General features: G+C 45.1%; 1 protein-coding gene across 1 annotated transcript in view; it reads right to left on the bottom strand.

The window, feature by feature from the left end:
- Positions 1–25,988, bottom strand: part of LOC137357330 (mucin-17-like) — a 55,994-nt gene extending 30,006 nt beyond the window's left edge. The window contains exons 1-9 of the mRNA XM_068023584.1: positions 25,925–25,988; positions 24,037–24,136; positions 20,968–21,115; positions 20,609–20,653; positions 16,253–16,373; positions 14,904–15,042; positions 13,071–13,139; positions 6,358–7,109; positions 790–897 (exon numbers count right to left, since the gene is read on the bottom strand). Of these exons, the coding sequence (XP_067879685.1) occupies positions 790–897; positions 6,358–7,109; positions 13,071–13,139; positions 14,904–15,042; positions 16,253–16,373; positions 20,609–20,653; positions 20,968–21,115; positions 24,037–24,136; positions 25,925–25,988 (1,546 nt within the window). The remainder of the gene's footprint in view (positions 1–789; positions 898–6,357; positions 7,110–13,070; positions 13,140–14,903; positions 15,043–16,252; positions 16,374–20,608; positions 20,654–20,967; positions 21,116–24,036; positions 24,137–25,924) is intronic.
- Between the last annotated feature and the right edge of the window lie 323 nt (positions 25,989–26,311).

The following is a 26,311-nucleotide window of genomic DNA, read 5'->3' as shown; positions in this document are numbered from 1 at the left end:
TGTCAATAAAGAAGATTGAGAATAACTTGCCAAAGACATACCCTAGACGGGGAGGCAGGGAATCACAGGGAAAGTCGCAACTGCTTCAACACAGCAGTCAAACTGCCAGCTGAGCAAAGGAGTTTCTGAGAAAGTTGTTACCGATCACCAAATTAGGGTTCACCGTGAAACCTGAGGGACTGGTTTAATTTTCCTCTGCAATTTTTAAGGATGTACTGAAGGTGTAGGTGGCTGGATACAAGATGAAGTTATGCTTCAGTTATACAAAGCCTTAGTCAGACCCTATCTGGAGTACTGTGTTCATTCCTGGGCAATGCAACTCTGAAAGAATATATTGCCTTGGTAGGCGGTGTAGTGCAGTTTCATCAGAATGATACCAGGACTTAGCAGCTTAAATTATGAGGACAGGTTGCACAAACTTGTGTTCCCTGGAGTATAGAAAATTGAGGGGTGATCTGATCGAGATGTTTCTAATGTTAAAAGGATTTTAGAGGATAGATAAAGAGGAGCTATCTCCTCTGGTGGGGCAATCTGGAATATGAGAGAATCCAGAATATAAAATTAGAGCCAGGACATTCAGGAGCGAAATCAGGATGCACGTTTTCTCAAAAGGATGATATAAATCTGGAATATTCTCTGCCAGAAGGTGGTGGATGCGTGAAGACTGAGACAGACAACTTTTTGTTAGATAAGGATATCAAGTGAAATGGAGAAAAGCAATAGTATCAATAGAGTAAACGCACAAAGGAATAGCATCAAAAAGTACAATTAGTCTTAAAATAAACTCACCAATCTCAATGTTATCTTTTACAAATTCACAGTATGTTCCACTGTAGCTGTCCGTGCATTTGCAATCCTTTCCATCCCAGATCCCTCCATTCTGACATGGATTTGTTGCTTTATCAAGAAATAATAATAGTTATTTCAAAATAATGTATGATTGTTGAAATGGCTCACAATAGAAGAGCAATTTTTATTTTCCAGTTTCTGTCTACCTCTACTGTAGGAACATATTCATATTGGGACATTGCTCAATGGTCACTTTCATTATCTGCATCGCCTAACTATTCTACACAAATGAACTTGGACATTAGCTGTTGACCAGCTTTTTGATAATGGATGGCATTGGATAATGGAGGGCAAAATGAATAATAGAGATCAAAGGAATCATGGAGGTCAAACTGGATAATGGAGGACAATATGGATAATGGAGACAAACCTGATAATGGGGAACTAAATGGATAATGGAGGTCAAGCTGGATAATGGAGGATAAAATGGATAATGGAGGATAAACTGCTCAATGGAGGTCAAGCTGGATAATAGAGATCAAACTGAATAATGGAAGACAAACTGGGTAATGGGGCACAAAGTGGATGATGATGATCACGATGGCTCGTTCTTCAAAGATCAAGGGAAGATTTGGCTCTGTGGGTGCTGGCACGCTCGCTGGTGGATAAACATTCCAATTCTAGATCTGCAGGCTCTTGAGCACTTGGGGCACATGAATTCTTGACCTGGGGGAGCCTGGGCAGAATCAGCTTCCTTCTATTTTTGATGTTTCTCTTCCACAACTTCATGTCTTATGGACTCAATCCTGCAAGGAACATTCCTGATTTTTGAACGCTAATTGTTCCTGTCAGCAGCATCCTGCTCCTTTGTTGGTTGTTCGATGTCAGACAAAGAGAGTTGTTTCTTCGGCTGGTCCTTGAAACATTTTCATGGAGCACAGTTGTCCATGCAGCACTGCTTTTGGCATTCTTGTGTCCTCCATGCATGATACGTGCCCTGACCAGCGTAGCTGTCATTGGAAGAGGATGCTCTGAATGCTGGGTAAATTCCCTCCTAAAGGGCCTTCAATATTTGTAATGTTGTCCTGTCATTTATATCCGTAATGGAGCACAAGCAGTGTTGATGGAAGCATTCAAGCAGCTTAATTTGTTTACTGGACAGGACCCAAGATTCTGAGCCATACAAGAGGCCTGTGAAAACAACAGCTTTGTCCACCTGGATTTTCGTGGATATGTGCAAGGAGTCATTTATCCAGACTCGTTTAGATTGGTGACCAAAAGAGCTGTTGGCTTTGGACAAGCGATTGTCAATGTCTTTGCTGATGGAGGCAGCGTTTGAAATCATGATGCCCAGATATGTGAATTGATCGACAGTGTTGAGACTTTGATCATCAATATTGATCTGTGATGGGTTGTAACTTTCAAGGGGTGGGTGTTGGAACAGCACTTCTGTTTTCTTCAGACTGATGGTAAGGCGTTTTCTGCTTCTGAGAAACAGATCACAGTGAGCTGTAGTGTTTCCTATGTGTGGGCCACAAGGGCACAATCAGCATCAGCAAAAAGAAGTTCCAAGATGTGCACTTCTGTGGTCTTTGTAAGAGCTAAGATTCGTCGTAGATTGAAAAGACTCCCATCTGTTCAGAAGCGGATGTAAATACCCTCTGTCGAATCTCTCTCGGCCCTGTGAAGCATCATGCTGAAGAAGATGGAAAAGAGGGTCGCTGCAAGAGCACACTTTTGGTTTACACCATTGGAGATAGGGAAGCTATCAGAGAGTGCTCCATTCAGTTTCACCTGGCCTTTCTGTCCTACATGCAGCTTTTGGGGAATCTCCAGAAACTTAGGTGGGCAACTCAGTCCAGACAGTATTTCCCACAGTCCATCCTGGCTGACGGCATCGAAGGCCTTTGTGAGGTCTGTGAAGGAAACCTCTCGGCCCATGTTCTGTTCCCTGCATTTTTCTTGGCTCTGTCTCAGTACAAAGACCATATCCGTGGTTCCTCTTCCTGGCCAAAATCCACACTGGCTTTCGGGGAGAATTTCCTTGGTGATTGTTTGTACAAGTCTGTTTAGAAGTACTCTTGCTACGATTTTGTCTGCATTGGAGAGCAAGGTAATCCCTCTGTAATTTGAGCGGTCTGACTTTTCCCACTTGTTTTTGTAGAGGGTGACAATCACTGCATCGTGAAACTCCTGTCGCACTCTCTCTTTCTCCCAGCAAGCCGTAAACAGCTCTGTGACCTTGTCATGAAGTGTGCTTCCTCCCTGCTTGTAGACCTTTGCTGGAATGCCATTAATTCCCGGGGCCTTGCAGGATTTCAGTAGTTCGATGGCACTCGCAATCTCTTTGCACATCAGCAGTTCATCCAGTTCGAACTTTGTTTCCCTTTGTGGTATCCTCACTATGGAAGCTTCCTGCACCATCCTTTCATCCCCAAAGAGGCTCTCAAAGTGCTCTGACTATGGAATCATGATGGTCTTTGTCAGTAAGCATGGTTCTGCGGGCAGAAGATTATGGTGCTGCCTGTATCAGGTGGGATGGTCCAGAAACGGTCTTCAAGGACTTGTAAAAAGATCTCATGTCACTGCTGTCTGCATAACTGTGTGTCTTCTCTACCAGTGCTTACCACCAATCATTTTAAATGACTCGAAGCTTGGTTTGCAGGGTACTGCAGGCTTATCCTATAAGCAGCTTTTGCAGATTGGTCACCTGGTCTTGCAAGAGATTTCGTATAGTAGGAGCATTTCTTTTGAGCAAATCTCAGATTCTGGAGTCGGTTTCGTCGAACCAGTCCCTGTTTTTGCTCACTGAATAACTGAGCACTTTCCACAGTCGTTTTCTGAAGAACATGTTTACCTGGGTCCATTTCAGTGTCCAGGAACATGCTATCATTGAGCTTAATTTCCAGTTTGCTCTGGAGTTCTGCTTGAACCTCTGGCAGACCTAGTCAGTGAACTTGGAGTTTCTTCGTTACTGGGGCCTTTCTCTTGGGAGGTGGCTGATTTTGAGTGCAACATTTGCTCGGACCAGTCTGTGGTCAGTGTAAGAGTCGGCACTGGGCATAACTCTGAAGTGAAGTACAACCCTGATGTCCGGTTGGCGAACTAGGATGTAGTCCAAGAGGTGCCAGTGTTTTGAACATGGATGTCCCCGAGTGGTTTGATTCTGTCCTTCTGCTGGAACAGGGTATTAGTGATGCTGCATTTATGCTCAGTACAGAATTCCAGAAGCAAACGACCATTGTCATTGCAGTTGTCGACGCCGTGCCCGCCCAGCACACCTTTCCAGGATTCTTTGATTCGATCAACTCTTACACTCAAAACCCCCAGTATGATGAGCTTATCGTTGGTCTTATGAAAAAGATTGTGCAGATCATGCTAGAAACCTTCTTTCACAAGATCAGCATGTAGCATGGGGGCATATACGTTGTTTCTGATGGCAAACTGGTTGTTTTGAATCAGCAGTCGCATGGACATGAGAAGATCGAAATTACCGAGGGGAAGACTCTGAAGCTTGCTTGCAATCATATTCTTTATCATAAAGCCGACACTGGATATGCATAGTTCCTCCTTGCCTTTCCCTGACCAATGAAGTGTGTAGCCTCTGCTCCGTGTTCTGTCAATGAACCTTATTCTGCAAAGCAAACTGAGTGCTGCGATATCGATGTCAAGCCAAGCTACTTCTCTGGCAACAAGCACAGATCGTCCTGGAGGGCGCATGTTGTCATCTGCGTTAATTATTGCGCGAACATTCCAACACGCAAATTTTAGAATGTTTTAGCTCGTTGCGTTATTTCTTTCTTTTGCACCGCTTGAAAGATGCCCGTTGATCACGGTAAGCCAACCAGGTAAGGTTAACACAAACAATGCTTGTGTCACCTTTTCCAGGCCCATCTCCATTTGGAGTAAGCAACCCTAGAAAAGGCTGCTTGGTTGCTCAGAGTGCTGCTGAATAATGTTGCTGTCTCCAGATCAACAGTCAGACGACCCATACTTCTCAGCTGCCTACCTGCAGGATGGAGGCTGCGGCTGCCAGTGCCATCTTGCACCTTCTGTTATCGCTTCTCCCCCCATTGCTATGGGCCTGATTCTTCTCGCCTGCACTTACTTGGTTTAAAATGAAGATCAGCTTGCGCTGACTGATCTCACTCTTTAGGCTAAGGGTTTCCCTGCAGTGGCTCAGCAGGCTGAGAAGACCATGACAACCACCAAGCTCCAGGTTTTACATCGGAGTTTCCTTCTCCTAGCCTCTGACTAAAGAGCACCACCCAGAGGTACGGGTAGGTTTGAAATCAGAGTTTTCTCTCTCCTAGATAAACTGCAAACCGCAGTTAACAAGCGCCATCTACCTGAAGCGACTGATTTTAAGATACCTGTTGTTGCTATTCTGAATGGTCAACCTCAACATTGAAGCCCTGGGGAGTGGCGAGAGCCAGGGCCGGAGTCCAGTGACTCAGAAGCATCAAGAGCTGACTGTCTGTGCAGAGACGAGGGCCGGGAGTGGTGAGGGTTGGGGAGCGGCGTGGGCTGGGCCGTAACCAAAGGCCATGGGCAAGAAGCATCAAGAGCTGATTGTCTGTGAACAGTTGGCTGCAGGTATTTCACAGGTGACGCCTAAAATGAGGTATGGGGTATATGTGCAAGGGGCTGGGCCAGGGTGAATCCACTTTGCTCTGGGACGTTTGGGTTCAGCGTTTAGCTGGTGGTGGAGTCGGGCCCAGTTTCCAGCAGGAAGGAAGGCTGGTGGCCTAGCTTGTGATCGGGGTGAGGATCAAGTCCGAGAGCTGGGGAGGGAGGGAGAGTCAAATTGTTACAGTGCAAAATTGTTTTGAGTAGGGGTAATTTAGCTTAGTGCTGAGTTGGGGTTTTACTGAAGGAGTTTAATGTTGAGGTGGGGTTACTGAGACAGTTTAATGTTGAGGTGGGATATTTTAGAAACTGGATAATCGAAAACAAACTGGATAACAGAGGATAGATTGGAGAATAAGGTGGATAATGGAGCTTCGCAAAGTGCATTATGGAGAATGAGCTGGATAATGGAGGATTTGCTGTGCTCTCCTTTGAGTTGAACTAAAGGTACTATGACCAAACAAATCGCCCTACAGGGACTCTGCAAGCTGATCCAGATTTTTTGAAAACCAGCTCAACAATTACTTTTGTGAGAGCAAGAAAAAATCCAATCTACTGCCAGATCTTTTGTTGCTTTCTTGTTTTATTCTGAAACATTGGGCTCTGTTCCATGGAGCTACATTCAGATTTCCTATCTGCTCCTCCTTGGTGAGCTGGAGTTCATTGATCCTTGGCAGATTACCATGCATATTAATATACTGCCCAAAAATGGGTTGGGCCTGCTGTCGGCATTTTTGGGCCATGCTGCCAGTGCCCGTTGACCATCCTCTGTCCAGTTATAACTAGACATCCTATATGAGGTTACCCACATGCAGTTCCATAAAAATACTCGACTTTATTAGAAAATTCTAAAATTCATTACAGTAGTACATGGGCAAAAAACATTTTGGAACTCAATGAATTAAATGAAAACACTGATGACTAAGATTAAGGAAATACCTGTTGTTGTAGTTGTGTTAGATCTTGTGGTGGTCGGTGTAGCAGTTTGAATTGTGGTAGCCGTTGTCTTGACCAGTGTGGTTGTTGCATTAGGAGATGTTGTGGCAGGGGAGGTGGAGGGTGTAATAGAGGTTGGTCTGCTTGTGTCTGCGGTACTTTTGGTGGTGGGGGTGGGTTTAGTGGTTGCTGTGCTACCGACTGAGGAGGTTTCGGTGGTTCCTGTGCTACTTGTTGAGGGGGTTTCGGTGGTTCCTGTGCTACTTGTTGAGGGGGTTTCGGTAGTTCCTGTGCTACTTGTTGAGGGAGTTTCAGTGGTTCCTGTGCTACTTGTTGAGGGGGTTTCGGTAGTTCCTGTGCTACTTGTTGAGGGGGTTTCGGTGGTTCCTGTGCTACTTGTTGAGGGGGTTTCGGTGGTTCCTGTGCTACTTGTTGAGGGGGTTTTGGTGGTTCCTGTGCTACTTGTTGAGGGGGTTTCGGTGGTTCCTGTGCTACTTGTTGAGGGGGTTTTGGTGGTTCCTTTGCTACTTGTTGAGGGGGATTCGGTGGTTCCTGTGCTACTTGTTGAGGGGGTTTCGGTGGTTCCTGTGCTACTTGTTGAGGGGGTTTCGGTGGTTCCTGTGCTACTTGTTGAGGGGGTTTCGGTGGTTCCTGTGCTACTTGTTGAGGGGGTTTTGGTGGTTCCTTTGCTACTTGTTGAGGGGGATTCGGTGGTTCCTGTGCTACTTGTTGAAGGGGTTTCATTGGTTCCTGTGCTACTTGTTGAGGGGGTTTTGGTGGTTCCTGTGCTACTTGTTGAGGGGGTGTCGGTGGTTCCTGTGCTACTTGTTGAGGGGGTGTCGGTGGTTCCTGTGCTACTTGTTGAGGGGGTTTCAGTGGTTCCTGTGCTACTTGTTGATGGGGTTTCGGTGGTTCCTGTGCTACTTGTTGAGGGGGTTTCGGTGGTTCCTGTGCTATTTGTTGAAGGGGTTTCATTGGTTCCTGTGCTACTTGTTGAGGGGGTTTTGGTGGTTCCTGTGCTACTTGTTGAGGGGGTTTCGGTGGTTCCTTTGCGACTTGTTGAAGGGGTGTCGGTGGTTCCTGTGCTACTTGTTGAGGGGGTTTCGGTGGTTCCTGTGCTAATTGATGAGGGGGTTTCGGTGGTTCCTGTGCTGCTTGTTGAGGGGGTTTCGGTGGTTCCTGTGCTACTTGTTGATGGGGTTTCGGTGGTTCCTGTGCTACTTGTTGAGGGGCTTCCAGTGGTTCCTGTGCTACTTGTTGAGGGGGTTTCGGTGGTTCCTTTGCTACTTGTTGAAGGGGTGTCGGTGGTTCCTGTGCTACTTGTTGAGGGGGTTTCAGTGGTTCCTGTGCTACTTGTTGAGGGGGTTTCAGTTGTTCCTGTGCTACTTGTTGAGGGGGTTTCGGTGGTTCCTGTGCTACTTGTTGAGGGGGTTTCAGTGGTTCCTGTGCTACTTGTTGAAGGGGTTTCAGTTGTTCCTGTGCTACTTGTTGAGGGGGTTTCGGTGGTTCCTGTGCTACTTGTTGAGGGGGTTTCAGTTGTTCCTGTGCTACTTGTTGAGGGGGTTTCAGTGGTTCCTGTGCTACTTGTTGAGGGGGTTTCAGTTGTTCCTGTGCTACTTGTTGAGGGGGTTTCAGTGGTTCCTGTGCTACTTGTTGAAGGGGTGTCGGTGGTTCCTGTGCTACTTGTTGAGGGGGTTTCGGTGGTTCCTGTGCTACTTGTTGAGGGGGTTTCGGTGGTTCCTGTGCTACTTGTTGAGGGGGTTTCGGTGGTTCCTGTGCTACTTGTTGAGGGGGTTTCGGTGGTTCCTGTGCTACTTGTTGAGGAGGTTTCAGTGGTTCCTGTGCTACTTGTTGAGGGGGTTTCGGTGGTTCCTGTGCTACTTGTTGAGGGGGTTTCGGTGTTTCCTGCGCTACTTGTTGAAGGGGTGTCGGTGGTTCCTGTGCTACTTGTTGAGGGGTTTTCAGTGGTTCCTGTGCTACTTGTTGAGGAGGTTTCGGTGGTTCCTGTGCTACTTGTTGAGGGGGTTTTGGTGGTTCCTGTGCGACTTGTTGAGGGGGTTTCGGTGGTTCCTGTGCTACTTGTTGAGGGGTTTTCGGTGGTTCCTGTGCGACTTGTTGAGGGGGTTTCGGTGGTTCCTGTGCTACTTGTTGAGGGGGTTTCGGTGGTTCCTGTGCTACTTGTTGAGGAGGTTTCGGTGGTTCCTGTGCTACTTGTTGAGGGGGTTTCAGTGGTTCCTGTGCTACTTGTTGAGAGGGTTTCGGTGGTTCCTGTGCTACTTGTTGAGGGGCTCCCAGTGGTTCCTGTGCTACTTGTTGAGAGGGTTTCGGTGGTCCCTGTGCTACTTGTTGAGGGGGTTTCGGTGGTTCCTGTGCTACTTGTTGAGGAGGTTTCGGTGGTTCCTGTGCTACTTGTTGAGGAGGTTTCGGTGGTTCCTGTGCTACTTGTTGAGGGGGTTTCGGTGGTTCCTGTGCTACTTGTTGAGGAGGTTTCGGTGGTTCCTGTGCTACTTGTTGAGGAGGTTTCGGTGGTTCCTGTGCTACTTGTTGAGGGGGTTTCAGTGGTTCCTGTGCTACTTGTTAAGGGGTTTTCGGTGGTTCCTGTGCTACTTGATGAGGGGGTTTCGGTTGTTCCTGTGCTACTTTTTGAGGGGGTTTCGGATGTTCCTGTGCTACTTGTTGAGGGGGTTTCGGTGGTTCCTGTGCTACTTGTTGAGGAGGTTTCGGTGGTTCCTGTGCTACTTGTTGAGGGGGTTTCAGTGGTTCCTGTGCTACTTGTTGAGGAGGTTTCGGTGGTTCCTGTGCTACTTGTTGAGGAGGTTTCGGTGGTTCCTGTGCTACTTGTTGAGGGGGTTTCAGTGGTTCCTGTGCTACTTGTTAAGGGGTTTTCGGTGGTTCCTGTGCTACTTGATGAGGGGGTTTCGGTTGTTCCTGTGCTACTTTTTGAGGGGGTTTCGGATGTTCCTGTGCTACTTGTTGAGGGGTTCCCAGTGGTTCCTGTGCTACTTGATGAGGGGTTTTCGGTGGTTCCTGTGCTACTTGTTGAGGAGGTTTCGGTGGTTCCTGTGCTACTTGATGAGGGGTTTTCGGTGGTTCCTGTGCTACTTGATGAGGGGTTTTCGGTGGTTCCTGTGCTACTTGTTGAGGAGGTTTCGGTGGTTCCTGTGCTACTTGTTGAGGGGGTTTCAGTGGTTCCTGTGCTACTTGATGAGGGGTTTTCGGTGGTTCCTGTGCTACTTGTTGAGGGGGTTTCGGTGGTTCCTGTGCTACTTTTTGAGGGGGTTTCAGTGGTTCCTGTGCTACTTGTTGAGGGGGTTTCGGTGGTTCCTGTGCTACTTGTTGAGGGGGTTTCGGTGGTTCCTTTGCTACTTGATGAGGGGTTTTCGGTGGTTCCTGTGCTACTTGTTGAGGAGGTTTCGGTGGTTCCTGTGCTACTTGATGAGGGGTTTTCGGTGGTTCCTGTGCTACTTGTTGAGGAGGTTTCGGTGGTTCCTGTGCTACTTGATGAGGGGTTTTCGGTGGTTCCTGTGCTACTTGTTGAGGAGGTTTCGGTGGTTCCTGTGCTACTTGATGAGGGGTTTTCGGTGGTTCCTGTGCTACTTGTTGAGGAGGTTTCGGTGGTTCCTGTGCTACTTTTTGAGGGGGTTTCAGTGGTTCCTGTGCTACTTGTTGAGGGGGTTTCGGTGGTTCCTGTGCTACTTGTTGAGGGGGTTTCGGTGGTTCCTTTGCTACTTGTTGAGGGGGTTTCGGTGTATCCTGTGCTACTAGTTGAAGGGGTTTCGGTCGTTCCTGTGCTACTTGTTGAGGGGGTTTCGGTGGATCCTGTGCTACTTGTTGAGGGGGTTTCGGTGGTTCCTGTGCTACTTGATGAGGGGTTTTCGGTGGTTCCTGTGCTACTTGTTGAGGAGGTTTCGGTGGTTCCTGTGCTACTTGATGAGGGGTTTTCGGTGGTTCCTGTGCTACTTGTTGAGGAGGTTTCGGTGGTTCCTGTGCTACTTTTTGAGGGGGTTTCAGTGGTTCCTGTGCTACTTGTTGAGGGGGTTTCGGTGGTTCCTGTGCTACTTGTTGAGGGGGTTTCGGTGGTTCCTTTGCTACTTGTTGAGGGGGTTTCGGTGTATCCTGTGCTACTAGTTGAAGGGGTTTCGGTCGTTCCTGTGCTACTTGTTGAGGGGGTTTCGGTGGATCCTGTGCTACCTGTTGAGGGCGTTTCGGTGGTTCCTGTGCTACTTGTTGAGGGGGTTTCGGTGGTTCCTGTGCTACTTGTTGAGGGGGTTTCGGTGGTTCCTGTGCAACTTGTTGAGGGGGTTTCGGTGGATCCTGTGCTACTTGTTGAGGGGGTTTCGGTGGTTCCTGTGCTACTTGTTGAGGGGGTTTCGGTGGATCCTGTGCTACTTGTTGAGGGGGTTTCGGTGGTTCCTGTGCTACTTGTTGAGGGGCTCCCAGTGGTTCCTGTGCTACTTGTTGAGGGGGTTTCGGTGGATCCTGTGCTACTTGTTGAGGGGGTTTCGGTGGTTCCTGTGCTACTTGTTGAGGGGGTTTCGGTGGTTCCTGTGCTACTTGTTGAGGGGCTCCCAGTGGTTCCTGTGCTACTTGTTGAGGGGGTTTCGGTGGTTCCTGTGCTACTTGTTGAGGGGGTTTCGGTGTTTCCTGCGCTACTTGTTGAGGGGGTTTCGGTGGTTCCTGTGCTACTTGTTGAGGGGGTTTCAGTGGTTCCTGTGCTACTTGTTAAGGGGTTTTCGGTGGTTCCTGTGCTACTTGATGAGGGGGTTTCGGTGGTTCCTGTGCTACTTTTTGAGGGGTATTCGGTGGTTCCTGTGCTACTTGTTGAAGGGGTTTCGGTGGTTCCTGTGCTACTTGTTGAAGGGGTTTCGGTCGTTCCTGTGCTACTTGTTGAGGGGGTTTTGGTGGTTCCTGTGCTACTTGTTGAGGGGGTTTCGGTGGTTCCTGTGCTACTTGTTGAGGGGGTTTCGGTGGTTCCTGTGCTACTTGTTGAGGGGGTTTCGGTGGTTCCTGTGCTACTTGTTGAGGGGCTTCCAGGGGTTCCTGTGCTACTTGTTGAGGGGGTTTCGGTGGTTCCTGTGCGACCTGTTGAGGGAGTTTCAGTGGTTCCTGTGCGACTTGTTGGGGGGGTTTTCGTGCTTCCTGTGTTACTTGTTGAGGGGCTTCCAGTGGTTCCTTTGCTACTTGTTGAGGAGTTTGTTGTGGTTCCTGTGAATATAAGAAGAGTGTTCATTTCCTTATAATAAAATTTATTTCTCTGCAAGAACCCAGAATTCACAAAATTTTATGCGTTTCACCTCAATATACAAATGGCCTGGAGGGCAATATTGATTCCCGTGTGTGAAGTGGCATGGAGCCTTGGTCTGCAATAAATCCACACCAAAACATCTTTATGCAGGCAACATATGCTGTCTGCTGATTAATATTGTTTCTCCTTGCAGCCATTGCCAACTGCACAGGTCATTGGCTGCACCCACATGGAACGGTCCTGATATGGGAAGAATATAATTCTTAAAGTAATCCTCAGATCTCAAATTTGGGATGGGTGGTGGTGTATTGAGGAGCTATTGTGGCTACTAATTAAGTTGAAATTGACTCTATGAGGTGAACTGGCAGAGAGCGGGCAGGCAGGAAGGTACTCAGATGCTTCACTGAAGAGCTTAAAATTGTACTTCCATTGATTTAAAGCTATTCATGGCCTCAGGAAGCCTCCCAAAGTGCTTTCCAATGAATGAGATACTTTGGAAGTGATGCAATATAGGAAATGCAACCTATTGGTGCTCAGCAAGATCCCACAAACAGCAATGGGATAAATGAAGAGCTCATCTGTTTTCGGTGTTGCTGAGGGATAAATATTGGTCAGGATACGGCAAGAAACGCGCCTTCTCCAAGAATAATGAGTGAGCAGGCAGGGCGTAGGTTTAACATTTGACCTGGAAGACAGCATCTCTGACAATGCAGCACTCCCTCAGTACTAAATTGAAGTTTCAGTCTGGATTTTATACTCAAGACTCTGGAGTGCGACTGGAGCCGACAACATCTGACTCAGAGGCACGAGTGCTGATGCTGAGCCATGGCTGACACAGACACAATGCAGGACGTAGACAATGTGATGAACATTCTAAATCCCCCAGGGGCAGGAAGCCTTCCAGGCACCTAATGCAAAGGCACTGGAAGGAGGTTATGAACAAGATGAATGTGAGGAGTATGGCTCCCCATACATGGATTCAGTGCAGGAAAAGCTCAATGATGTGATCAGAGTTGTCAAGTGAATGACAATTTTTAAATGGCATCAAGTAACAGCTGCACCACTCACAGTCTCACCACTCCCATTCCTCACCGACCTACAATCTGCAACATCGTTCAGTTCATCCTTTTTGTCATTTAATTAATGTGACTGTTCACAGCTCCTTCCTCCCCACTCCCCCTTTCCCTGGCTCTGCACTTGCATAAAAACTATTACAATCTAATGAGGAAAGGCAATATAAACTAAATGGTGCAATTTTAAAGGGGGCGCAGGAACAGAGACCTTGAAGAGTATGTAACAGATCTTTGAAGATGGCAGGACAAGTTGAGAAAGCCAAAAAAAGATACAGGATTCTTCGCTTTATTAATAGAGGAATAGAGTTCCAAAGCAAGGAGGTTGTGGAAGCTACACAGCCTAATCTAAGCCTCCATGCTTCTAACATATTGTCATTTCTTAAAGTGTCAGTTCACACGAGTGGATTGGTTTGGAGTTGCACAGTTTGCCTTCCACATGCACATGATAATTTTTATCAATCTTACATCTAAGCAAATCAGATAAAAATAATCGTTTAAAAATATTGGCTTTCTTCCCTGTTCTAATACAATCATTTCACGCTTTTCTTTCTGACCTGGATATCCTGACAACTTGCCAATGTGAAGCAAACCTTCATCAGCAATGGCAGTTGACCTAGTTTTGGCCCAGGATGTGCCTTTGGTGTTGTTTTGGGGAGTGCCTACTTAAAACGGATAGGCTGTAGTGTTTTGAAATTGCAATTGCATTGTGCATTCTGTACACTTGGGGCTGCTTAGAACACACATACTGCCTGAGAGTGTGGTACAGGTTCAGTCGAGGCATTCAAAAGGGAATTAGACTGTTATCTGAAAAAGAAGAATGTGCATGTTTACAGGGAGAAGGTGGGGGAATGGCATTCGGTGAATTGCTTCATTTGGAGAGCTGGTGCAGACACGATGGGCTGAATGGCCTCCTTCTGCACTGTAACAATTCTGTGATTCTGAAAGGAAAAATGAAACTAAAACTGAATAAAGAAGAAGCCTTTGTGTTCAGCAGCATGCTGTTTCTGTCTTTGTTTCTCTCTGTCTTTGCCTCATATCCTAAACTCGGCTAAACCTTATTCCAGTCCCGAGGACATCATAATCGCGACAAAGTAAAAAAAATATAGAGGAAGGATGGTGGAAAACCGAAAACATTGCTTTCAGGTTTGAAATTTTGGAAGGTTTTTGTCTACTTTTATAGACAGCATTTTAAGTTGAAGACTATGTTAGGGTGACACACAGGAAGCTTGTACAGTGTATACACACAGACTGAACTCTCCAAAATAAACATCCAATCAAAAAATATATAATCTCAGATCATTGCAGAGAAGTTTCCTCTGAAAGGAGCAAAATCCTGATCCTTTATCACTGTGTTGCTGATCAATGTGGCATTGTCTATGCCCAACCTAGAACCATTTGATGTGCATTCAGAGCCATCATCTGTATCCCCACCTTGACAAAAATGGCTGCGATGTTTCAAAGGCACAATTGCAAGTTTCACAATCATAGACAATACAAGAAAAAGGCCTGGCTTCTACACTATGGAGGTGAAGAATTAGAAGATACCTTTGAGACACATATATCTAAGCAAAATGACTGCAACTCAGCAAACCATGCACTAGTTTACACCCAAGAAAAGCACAATGTATGAAACCATTACCTTTCAATGCACTAATCAAGAATCAAACAAGACAATTGACCCATACTGCATGCAACTGAGGCAACTAGCAACCAGATGTAACTTCGGTGATGTGGAACATATAGAACAGAAAATCAAAACAAATAATCGAAGGCTGTCTCTCCATTCAACTATGTAAAAAAGCACTTGAGAAAGACAGAAAGCTGTCAGAGCTGCTGGAGTTAGCAAGATCACTATCGCTCTCCAGAGCTACTGAAGTTGAGGTTGCTAACAGCACCTGCCACACTCCAAGTTCGATTCCTGTAAACACTATTCATCGCTCACGTGCCTGGAAATCATCTGCAAAACAAAAACAGCCATCTCATGAACAGAGTTGTGACTTATCCAGAGGATATTTCCACTGCGGCGGTGCTTACCCACACTGGATAGTGTCTTGCTACTGGCAAACCGTGTAAAGTCTGTGGAAAACCCAACCACTTGGCTCGTGTTTGTCGCTCATCAGCAAAAGTCAACTACTAAGACCAATACCAACAGAAGGTTGTCATGTATGTGTACCATAGCAACAAAGATGGGAGAATGTAGCCAATACAAAGGCAGATGATCCTGAACATACTTTGTCCTCTCAGAGGCAAACAGCCACGTGTGACAATGAGCGTTGGCTGCTCGGACATAGATGCTCTCATAGGCACAGGAGTGTCTATCAATATCATGGGAGACAAAACATTCAACCAACTTCAGGATTGCCCCATTCTCTGCAAACCAGGGAATAAGAAAAGTTTCCCTTACAACAGTGACAAGCCGCTGAAAATCCTCAGAACATTTGAAATACCAGTCTCATTCAAAGACATGAAAACGAAAGCTCTATTCTATGTCATGAGAATGTGACACGCTTATCAATTTCCACACAGCAACAGATCTGTACGTGATTACAGTCACATATGTGATTTCATTGCATAACAAACACTTTCTGGAACTGTATGCTGATTGATTTACTGGTATCGGAAAACTGACAGGTGTTACATGCAAGCTACGCATAGACCCTAATGTACCCCAGTTGTGCATTAATGGCAACACTTACCATTTCATGTCAGGAAACATTCAGAGAAGGAACTTTGACGCCTATTCGACCTTGACATTAATGAGAAAGTTGGAGATGAGCATACCCCTTGGGCCTCACCCATACAAGTCATCAAGAAACCCAAGAGCGAGAACCAGATTAAAATCTGCATTGATATGCAATCACCAAACCTAGCCACACAACGAGAAAGACACTTGACATCATAGAGAAAGTGAATGGTGCTGAACACTTTGCTAAACTTGACATCAATGCAGGCTACCGAGCTTGCAGAAAAATCGAGATATATTACTGTATTCTCTACTCACATCAGACTTTTTTGATACAAGAGGCTCAACTTTGGAGTCAGCTAAGCAGCTGAGGTATTTCAGTACTTGATTCAATCTGCACTTCAAGGACTCGAAGGCATACTGATCATCAGTGATGAAATTCTCATCTATGGCCACACTGAAAAGGAACTCGAGATCCAAGCCTACATGTATGCCTACAATGTCTCAGAGAATGTAACCTCAACTTGAACAAAGACAAGTGCTTGTTTATTGAAAGCAGAATTGAATTCTTCAGTCATGTGTTCAGCGGTGAAGGCGTATCACCAGATCGGTGTGGCCACAGATGAGAATGTCATCACCGATGTTCACAGCATGCCTTCGAGCCCTTGAAGTGCAGATTGAAGCCATTGCAAATGCTGTGGATCCTAGGAACGTGCAGGAAGTCCGAAATCTGCTAGGACTTGTCACGTACTGCAGTCACTTCATTCCTGACCTCGCTACACTATCTGCTTCTCTACGCAATCTGACAAAAGAGACCACCAATTGTGAATGAACTAAATTACACAAACAGATGATACAACAGATCAAACGACATTTGTCAGCAAGTTGCACAAATACCTATTTCGACTTTGAGTAAACCATCCACCTGGTTATGGATTGGCTTAGGCGCAGTGCTCGTACAGAATGACATGACAAGTAACCCATCAATTATTGCGATGTTGTTGCAGATCACTAATGCCTGTCGAGCAATGTTATTCGCAAACAAAGAGAGAAGCACTGTCAATCACAAGGGGTATCTTACACTTTCATCTCTATCTACATGGAAAAGAATTTAAAGTAATAACTGATCATAGACCACAAGTGAGCTTATTAACAATCCACATAGCAAACCACCCACTTGAATAGAGTGTTGGATACTTAAACTACAAGAGTACAAATCCCAAGTTGATATCAGCCAGCCATGCTCAACCCAGTGGACTAACTTTTCTGACACCCGTTGGCGACAGAGAGTCCTAGTCCTGAGGAAAAGGTTGCTGAACAACATCTTAATTATGTAAGCATAAACACAGTACCAAAGTTACTAAAACAAGCTGACATCAAAGCAGCAACAAAACAATTCTCGTAAGACAACCCGCTCATTCCAGGTATCAATCTAGTAAACCTCCTCTGAAGCACCTCCAAAGCATTCACATTCTTCCTTAAATAAGGAGACCAAAACTGCACACAGTATTCGAGATGTGGTCTCACCAATGCCCCATAACTGAAGCATAACATCCTTTGATTTTCAATTCCTCTCGTAATAAAGGATAGCATTCCATTAGCCTTCTTTATTACCTGCTGAACCTGCATACTACCTTTTTGTGACTCATGCACGAGAACACCTAGATCCCTCTGCACCTTGGAATTCTGCAGTTGTTCTCTGTTTAAGTAATACTCTGCTTTTTTATTCTTCCTGCCAAAGTGAACAACTTCATATTTTCTCACATTATACTCCATCTGACAGATTTTTACCCACTCACTCAACCTATCTATATCAGTCTGCAAGCTCCTTATGTCCTCTTCACAAAATACTTTCCTACCTATCTTTGTGTCATTTTTATTTTATTTAGAGATACAGCACTGAAACAGGCCCTTTCGGCCCACCGAGTCTGTGGCAACCAACAACCACCCATTTATACTAACCCTACAGTTATCCCATATTCCCTACCACCTACCTACACTAGAGGCCATTTACAACGTCCAATTTACCTATCACCTGCAAGTCTTAGGCTGTGGGAGGAAACCGGAGCACCCGGCGAAAACCCACGCGGTCACAGGGAGAACTTGCAAACTCCACACAGGCAGTACCTAGAATTGAACCCGGGTCCCTGGAGCTGTGAGGCTGCGGTGCTAACCACTGCGCCACTGTGCCGCCCTTCTGCATCTGCAAATCTGTCTACCATGCCAGCGCTCCTCTCATCTAAGTCATTGATATAAATTGTAAAATGTCGAGACCCAGCACAGACCCCTGCAGGACTCCACTCTTCACATCCTGCCAATCAGAAAAGGACCCATTTATGCACACTCTCTGTTTTCTGCCAGCCAGCCAATCTTCTATCCATGCTAAAATGTTACCCCCTACACCATGAGCTCCTACTTTGCACAATAACCTTTCATATGGCACCTTGTCAAATGCCTTCTAGAAATCCAAGTACAGTACATCAACGGGCTCCCCTTTATCCACAGTGCATGTTACTCCTTCAAAGAACTCCAATAAATTGGTTAAACGTGATTTCCCTTTCACAAAGCATGCTGACTATTCCCGATTTCCTTGAGTTTTTTCAAGTGCCCAGCTATAGCCTCCTTAATGATCGATTCGAACACCTTCCCCATGACAGATATCAAGCTAACTGGCCTATAGTTACTTGTGCTCTTCCTCACTCCCCTTCTTGAATAGAGCAGTTATATTTGCTAATTTTGATACGTGTGTATTCTGTACACTTGGGACTACTATAGAACACATATGCTAGCAAAGGGAAAGTGGAACTAAAACAGAATAAAGAAGAAGCCTTTGTGTTCAGCAGCATGCCATGTTTGTCTTTGTCTCTCTGTCTTTGCCTCTTATACTATACTAAACTCAGCTAAACCTCACACCCGTCCCGAGGACATCACACGGGCCAGTAATAAACAACTCCAGAATGTCACAGGAGGTCAGCTCTTACTGAAGAAAGTTTAAAGAAAGTTTAATCTTCAATTTCTTCATCAAGGAAAATGTTGGATTTCTTCAAAATTAATTGTACATAAAATCAGCCAAAATACAAAACAGATAGTGATGCTTTTCAACTGTGGTTTAGTGGGTAACACTCTAAAGTTGGAAGGTTATGGATGATATATGGAGTGGTGCACTCTCAGAGGTGCCACCTTTCGGATGTGACATTAAACCAGTCTACCCACTCAGGTAAATGTAAAAGATATTCACCCACATCCTGCAAAAGAATATTAAAAATTCCCTACTCTGACTCCACTTCACAAGTAGGTAATTGGCTGTGAAGTGCTTTGAGCCATTCTGAGACTGTGAAAGAAATACAAGTCTTTCTATCTTTCAGCCTCCCCACTGCTGTCCAAGGGCCACCCGATATGATATTCAAATGGCCCTCTGAATGAGTAAGCTGTCGGTCTGCCTGAAACAGCCTTACATAAGCAAGTCCAGGGTCTGACGCCAGTCCTCAACAGACACAGGTTGATCGTGCATCTTGATGCCCACGGCCATTTTTTGGATGTTGGTGTTATCGAATTTCGCAGTCTCTGTCTCTTGTGAATAGTGGAAAGACCAAGATTCTTTATCTTGCTGTTAAAGCTAAACTAATTGTGATACTGTGTGAGCTGACAGTTTCCCAGAGTGAACTTGCTGAACAGTTTGGTGTATCAACGTTATCTTGTGTATCTTACCAATAGCCAGAAGATCCTGAGACCTGATTGTGTCAGGTGGAGGAAAACCTTCCTTCATTCTCACTCCGTACATCTCCAGGGCATTCCTGGGATCCGTACATATTTTCAGACACCTGCCCAATGAGAGGAAAACTGACGCAACCCGTAATTATCCCGTTGCCTCTACCCTGTGCCTGGGAACTGGGTGCGTCCCGGGCATAATGGAGAGGAAAATCTATCACAGTATTGGGGGGGAAATAGGATCTCAAAATTTACAAAAGTATTACTGAAGAGTATATCATATTGAGACTCACCTGAAACTGTAGCAAACACCAGGCAGCATAAATATATAACTGTCCTCATTTTGCACTTTGTGCTCTGCATTTTAAAATCCCGGTCAAAACAAGAGTTGGATAGTCGAAAAGAAAGAGTTAAACAGTTGTAGTTGGAAAATCAGCTGCTTTTCACAGGTATCTTCAGGTAAAGTTAGACCCAATTCAAAAGGCTGACCTTTCACTGCAGTATGGTGGAGAAAGTGTTGGAGGAAGTTCAACCGAAGATCTATAATGCCTTCCAAAAGTGACCTTTGCAATTCTAAGTCAATAAATATGTTCACTGGAATTTAGTGCCCCATAAACAGACGCAGATAGTAAATAGAACCAGTTTTGAAGAAAGTTTTGCATTTCTTTGGAGCGGAATTAGTGGTTCACTGCTTCATGTGTGTTAAGGAAGGCGGTACACTGAGAATTGGCTTTCATTGCACATTCTGTACAATACTGAGCACCTTTGAGTATTTCAATGTGATTTTAAGATCATCGTTTTTATGTAACTCTGTTACACAATGCAGTCCAACACCTTCCCTTTTCTAACACAGGAGTGTCTTAAATATTTTATATTCATGAACCTCGCAGGGGTACGTTCAAGGGGTAAGTTTAGGAATTTATGCTTGCCTTGCAAGAGTTTCGACTGCCTGGAGCATATGATGGGAATTCCAATGTGCCCATCCCAGGATTTTCAGTTCGCGATGATGGAAAATTCTAGGCAGTCTGCACCTAAATTCCTAATGCATGCTCCCAGCAATCAAGTTCTGTGAGGAGCCATGAATTTGTAACGTTATCCCAAATAAGCTTGCAATCTTAGCCATGGCTCAGTGGGTTGCACTCATGCCTATGAGTTAGAATATTGTGGGTTCAAACTCCACTCCAGAGACTTGCGCACATAATCTAGGTTGAAACTCCTAGTGCAATACTGATAACAATCAGGCTGCGTCATTGATAACAACCTTTACTAAGGTGTCACAACCTCAGATCAGAGACTGGGCACTGTTGCTCATCTCCTGACTCCCTGGAGCCTTGTCACCACTTCCAATGCAAGAATGTGATGAAATACTCTCCACTTGCTTTGATGGGTGCAGCTGCAACAACACTCAAGAAGCTCAGTACCTTTGGGACAAAGCAGCCTGCTTGATTGACAGCCCATCCACATGCTTAAACATCGACTGTCTCTATCACCAGTGTGCTGTGTCTGCACTACATACTATCTACAGGATGCACCTCATCGACTCACCAAGGCGACTTCGGCAGCACTTCCCAATCCTGTGATCTGCACCACCTAAAAGGACAAGGGCAGTAGGTGCACGAGACTACTATCATCTCTAGGTCAAACACCATCCTGACTCGGACACATTGCCATTATGTCATTGTGGGTGAGTCAAATTCCTAGCACTCCCTACCTAACAGGACTGTTAGAACACTTTCACCTGTCGGACTGCAGTGGTTCAAGAAGCAGTCTCACCACCACCCCTGAAGGCCAACTAGGGATGGGCAATAAATGCTGGCCTTGCCAACAATACTCACATCACAAGGAAGAATAAAAAGAATTGCAAATGAACATTCCAGTAAGAAAGACAAACACAGTTGAGTTGCCTGGGTTTCATGAGCTGAATAGCTGGGATATTGGGTCACCATTTCGGATTCCGCTGGTCTCATGACATTTACTCCTTTGGCACTGAACCATGAAGAGAAAAAGATCCCACATTGATTTTTGTGCTCTGCTGAGTTAACTGTTCTCAGTCTGGGGAGAGGGGAATATTACAACTGGTCTCAGCGTTGTGGTACTGTGGAGGAGAAATCAGCCAAGGATCTCATACTTGGTTAATGTCCAGGGGGGTTTTTTTGCCACAAAGTGCATGCTTATGGATGTGAGATGAAGATAAGATTAGAATTTATTTTTTTAAATGTTGTTGGGGAAGCAGGTGACACCAGCAAGGCCATATTTTTTGCCCATTCTTAAATGTCCTGAGGGTATTCAGAGTCACCACATAGAGTGATACTGGAGCTACAAGTAGACCAGACCAAGTATGGGAGACAGCTTCCAGTCCCTGAGGAACATTGTGAGCCAGTTGGGTTTTATATGATAATCCAGCAGCTATGGCCATTTTCTGGTGCTATCCCATAAATTGCCTGATTCTACTCAATTTCTCAACTTGCAATGATGGCATTGGAACTCATAACCACCAGGCTAACATACCCATTCAGCTTATCACCGATTCCCTCCAGAGTCGAATAGCCAACTGACAATCACGAGCCAGGTCATAGTTCCCAACTTGTGTGAGGTAGCAGGGGCAGCTGCTTCCTGTGGAACTGATTGAGTCAGAAACTTCTGGAAAAGATGAGAGCAAACCGGAAGGGTAAATCTATAGAGCCCACCAGCAAAACATGCTACTGGTTTCGGTTAGCCACGGCTTATTGGTAGCTCTCTTGCCAAAGTGTTAGAAAGCTATAAGTTCAAGCCCCACTCCATGAAACTTGAGCCTGTAGTCCAGATTGACACTCCACTGTAGTACTGAGGAGTGCTGCATTGGTGTAGATGCAGATGAGATGAGATTTTAAACATGAGGGGTCCTGCCTACTCTCTCAAACCAATGTAAAAGAATCCATAATACTATTTTGATGAACAGCAGGGGAGACTTCCCTGGTGTCCTGGTCAATATTAATCACTAAACCACTCTAACTAAGTGAGTATCTGGGCAGAATCTTACTGTTGTTAGTGGCTTGCTGTGTGCGTATTGGTTGCTGTGTTTTCTATATTACAACCGTTCAAAAGTGCTTAATTGACTGTAAAGCATGATGGGATCCTGCCCATCACTTGCACCAGTTAGGAAGCAAAGTGTTAGTCAGTGTAATACTGTTTGCACAGAACAAACATGTTACAAAAGAGTCTGAAAATATGAAATTAAAGCAAAATACTGCGGATGCTGGAAATCTGAAACAAAAACAAGAAATGCTGGAAATACTCAGCAGGTCCTGCAGCATCTGTGGAGAGAGAAGCAGAGTTAACGTTTCAGGTCAGTGACCCTTCGCAGGTCCTGCAGCATCTGTGGAGAGAGAAGCAGAGTTAACGTTTCAGGTCAGTGACCCTTCTTTAGAATCGGCAAATATTAGAAATGTGAAAGGTTTTAAGCAAGTAAAGCGGGGTTGGGGCAAGAGATAGGGCGGCACAGTGGCGCAGTGGTTAGCACCGCAGCCTCACAGCTCCAGGGACCCGGGTTCGATTCCGGGTACTGTCTGTGTGGAGTTTGCAAGTTCTCCCTGTGTCTGCGTGGGTTTTCTCCGGGTGCTCCGGTTTCCTCCCACAAGCCAAAAGACTTGCAGGTTGATAGGTAAATTGGCCATTATAAATTGTCACTAGTATAGGTAGGTGGTAGGGAAATATAGGGACAGGTGGGGATGTTTGGTAGGAATATGGGATTAGTGTAGGATTAGTATAAATGGGTGGTTGATGTTCGGCACAGACTCGGTGGGCCGAAGGGCCTGTTTCAGTGCTGTATCTCTAATCTAAAAAAAAAAAAAATAAGAAAGGAGAAGGTGTAGATAGGACAAGGTCACAGAGAATAACCGACCAGAAGGTCATGGAGCAAAGGCAAACAATACGTTAATGGTTTGTTGAAAGACAAAGCATTAGTACAGATAGGGTGTTAACGGACTGAAAACTGAACAGCCACAAGTACAAACATGAAAAAAAACTGGGTAGGCAAACTGAACAAACTAAAATAAAATAAACACAGAAAAAATAAAAAATAACTGAAGATATGAAATATGCCCTGTGTTACCATGTGACCTTGTAAATATATTTGCTGATATTGCCTTCCTATAACCACAATTAAATCAAAGTCCCTTTTGCTTAAGCTGCTCAGAACTTTAAAAATGGCAAAGGTAATGTACTTAGTGGTACTTTTCCAAGTCTTTTATCTAGTTATAGCTTTACAGATACATGCATTCTGCCACAATGATTTGCTCATGGGAAATAAATCACTGGAAGTTTGACGTGCTGTTAACCTCAAAGACTTCCATTGTCTGTGACGAGATCCATTTATAAAATTGACAGGTGTTACAGATAAGAACATAAGAAATAGCAGCAGAAGTAGACCACATGGTCCCTTGAGCCCACTCTGCCATTTAGTAAGATTGTTCCTCGACCTCAACTCCACTTTCCCACCAGTTCCCCTTATCCCTTAGAATCCAAAAAGCTTCAATATACTCAACAACTCAACATCCACAGCCTTCTGAGGTAGGGAATTCCAAACCCTATGGTGAAGAAATTTCTCTTCATCTAGTTTAACATGGCCATCCTCTTATCCTGAGACTATGCCCCCTAGTTCTAGATTCTCCAGTCAGAGGAAACAGCCTCTCAGCATCTACCCTGTGAAGCCCTTTCAAAATCTTGTATGTTTCAATAAGATCACCTCTCATTCTTCTTATTCCCAGAGAGTATAGGTCCATTCTACTCAATCGGTCCTTATAGAAGAGTTAAAGATATATCTGAGTAGGGTGGTTTATGAGAGAGAGTCTTTTATTTAGCCTTTTGTGGTTTCTACTGAGATTGGTTCTTCCATCTCCCTTCTACTGGTATATCTTCCAGTGCCAACAATGCCAATGCACTGCCAGATCCACAGGTCTGTCTGAATAAAACAGTCCACAGCCTCATAGCAGCACCTCTTGCTGCATTTCCTCAGCTTTTTTCCCTCGGCTACCACAATGTCAATGATTTTTGACTGCTGCTCAAACTGAGGCTTCCATCTGCCTATTCTGGTGGCTCAGGTGGAAGTTAAAGATCTCAAGGTATCGTTCAAAATTTGTGGAGCTGCCCTAGTTTCTTGACCAACATTGGTCCCTTAACCAACACCACAAAAAGAAGGATCATCTGGCTATTCATTTCATTGCTCTTGATATAACCAGCCTGAGGTGTTACTCAGGCAGTTATCTCTCAGCATCTTCCTTATCCCACTTGATCTTTTTATGTGTCCTTACTTTTACTGGAGACCTCCTGACCTAATCTTATGCTTAATCACCAAGCACACAGACCCGAAATGTTTACTCTGTTTTTCTCTCCACAGATGCTGCCTGACCTGCTGAGTATTTCTAACAGTTTCTGTTTTTGTTTCAGTTTTCCAGCATCTGCAGTATTTTGCTTTTCTTTTACTGAATTTCAGTGCTGTTTTGTGTTGTAATCAGTGGAGTATTACTCAGGCCTTCTTATATCGCTTGATAAATGACTCTTCATGTGTCGAAAGTCCAGTTGAACACAAAGAAGTGACGTAGATCATATTTTATTGGAAGCAAGCTTTGAGCAAGTATATTACAGGAAGATTAGTGAGCATGGGTGGCAAGACAAAAGGTCTATACCTAATGTGATAAACAGACTATTGCAGACTAGTTCTGCTTGTTAACCCAATATATGTGTTCCTGAGTGGAGAAGGTGAAAGGTTAACCAAAGCAGTAGAAAGAGATTCGTAGACTTTGAACGGCATGTAGTTCTATGTTCTGTGGCCTTGAGGTCTTGAAGAATAACAAAACAGAATATAAAAGACTTATTGCCTGACCACTGTTTATCTCAAGGAGGCTAAATTACACAGGGGAGAAAGTTATACTTCCATTGTATAAAGCTAGCATCTGGACTAACTGCTTTCAATTCTGGGAACTGCTCCTCATGAAGGATATATGGAGGGGTGCAGTGCAGATTTGCCAAAAAGATACCAGGACTAAAAGGGTTAAATTATGAGGACAGGTTATTCCCTTGAGTATGAAACAGCAACAACTTGCATTTATATAGTGACTATAATGTGTTAAAACATCCCAAGGCAATTCCCAGGAGCACAATCAGATAAAATTTGATATTGAGCCACAAAAGGAGATATTAAGACAGGTGATCAAAAGCTTGGTCAAAGGGATTGATGTGGGAACCGATTGAGGTGTTCAAAATGTTAAAAGGATTCGATATGGTAGATGCAGAGAAATTATTTCCTCCAGTAGGAGAATCAAAAACGGGGACGCATAATCTAAAAGTTAGAAATAGGATATTCAGGAGTGAAAGATGCTGGGAACCAACTTTCCCACCACCAGTTTTCCACACAAAGGGTAGTGAAAATCTGGAACTTTCTTGCTTATGAAGCTGTTGAGACTGGGGGCCAATTGACACAATAGTGAGATTGATAGATTTTTGTTGGATAAGGATAAGAAGGGGTACGGAGAGAAGGTGGGTAAATAAATGGAGTTGAGGTGCAGATCAACCCTGATCTAATTGAATGGCGGTGTAGATTCAAGGGGCTGAATGGCCTCCTATAATTCCTAATGTTTACTTTTACATTATATTTAATCAAATGGTTCTGAAATAAAGGCAGCAGCCCAGCTGACTAGGGGGCCGAGGGGAACAGGAATGTCCCCCATGAATTCACATTAAAACTGGTGCTGCATCAGCCACTGCTCGACTCCCACTGCCTCTCCCCCACCCCACCCCTGCCCTGCCCTGCCCTGCCCTGGCCGCATTCATTATAGGTCCTCAGTCAGCCTCCAAGTAGACTCATCTTGCTGCTCAACAACCCACCACCCGCCCGTGACTGATGAGCTGCCTCAGGCCACATATGGTGCCTGCAGCTCATCACTACCATGCTAATGAGCCCACGGACCAATGGCCCGCTCCATCCCATTTCTGGGCCATGGAGTCCTAACAGTCAGGTTCCCTAATGAAGTCCCACCATGAAAGACAAGTTCCCGTCCTCCAATCTGGGTCAGAAGTTCTTCAATTCTGTGTACCTGGATCCACCTGTATATCGGAACACAGCTGTTATAAGGTCTTGTAATTTCCATATCATTAAAAGGTATACAGCTGCCTCCGGTCCATCACACTGAGAATGTGGTGCAGCCAGGCCTCCCCTGACAGATGCTGGAAACCATCCTTCCCATCACCCACACTACCCCCCACCCCCCACCA

Source organism: Heterodontus francisci, chromosome 48 (genome assembly GCF_036365525.1).
Source record: "Heterodontus francisci isolate sHetFra1 chromosome 48, sHetFra1.hap1, whole genome shotgun sequence".
NCBI lineage: Eukaryota > Metazoa > Chordata > Chondrichthyes > Heterodontiformes > Heterodontidae > Heterodontus > Heterodontus francisci.
The sequence above is the reverse complement of the archived record's forward strand: the minus strand, read 5'-3'. Positions and strand labels throughout refer to the sequence as shown.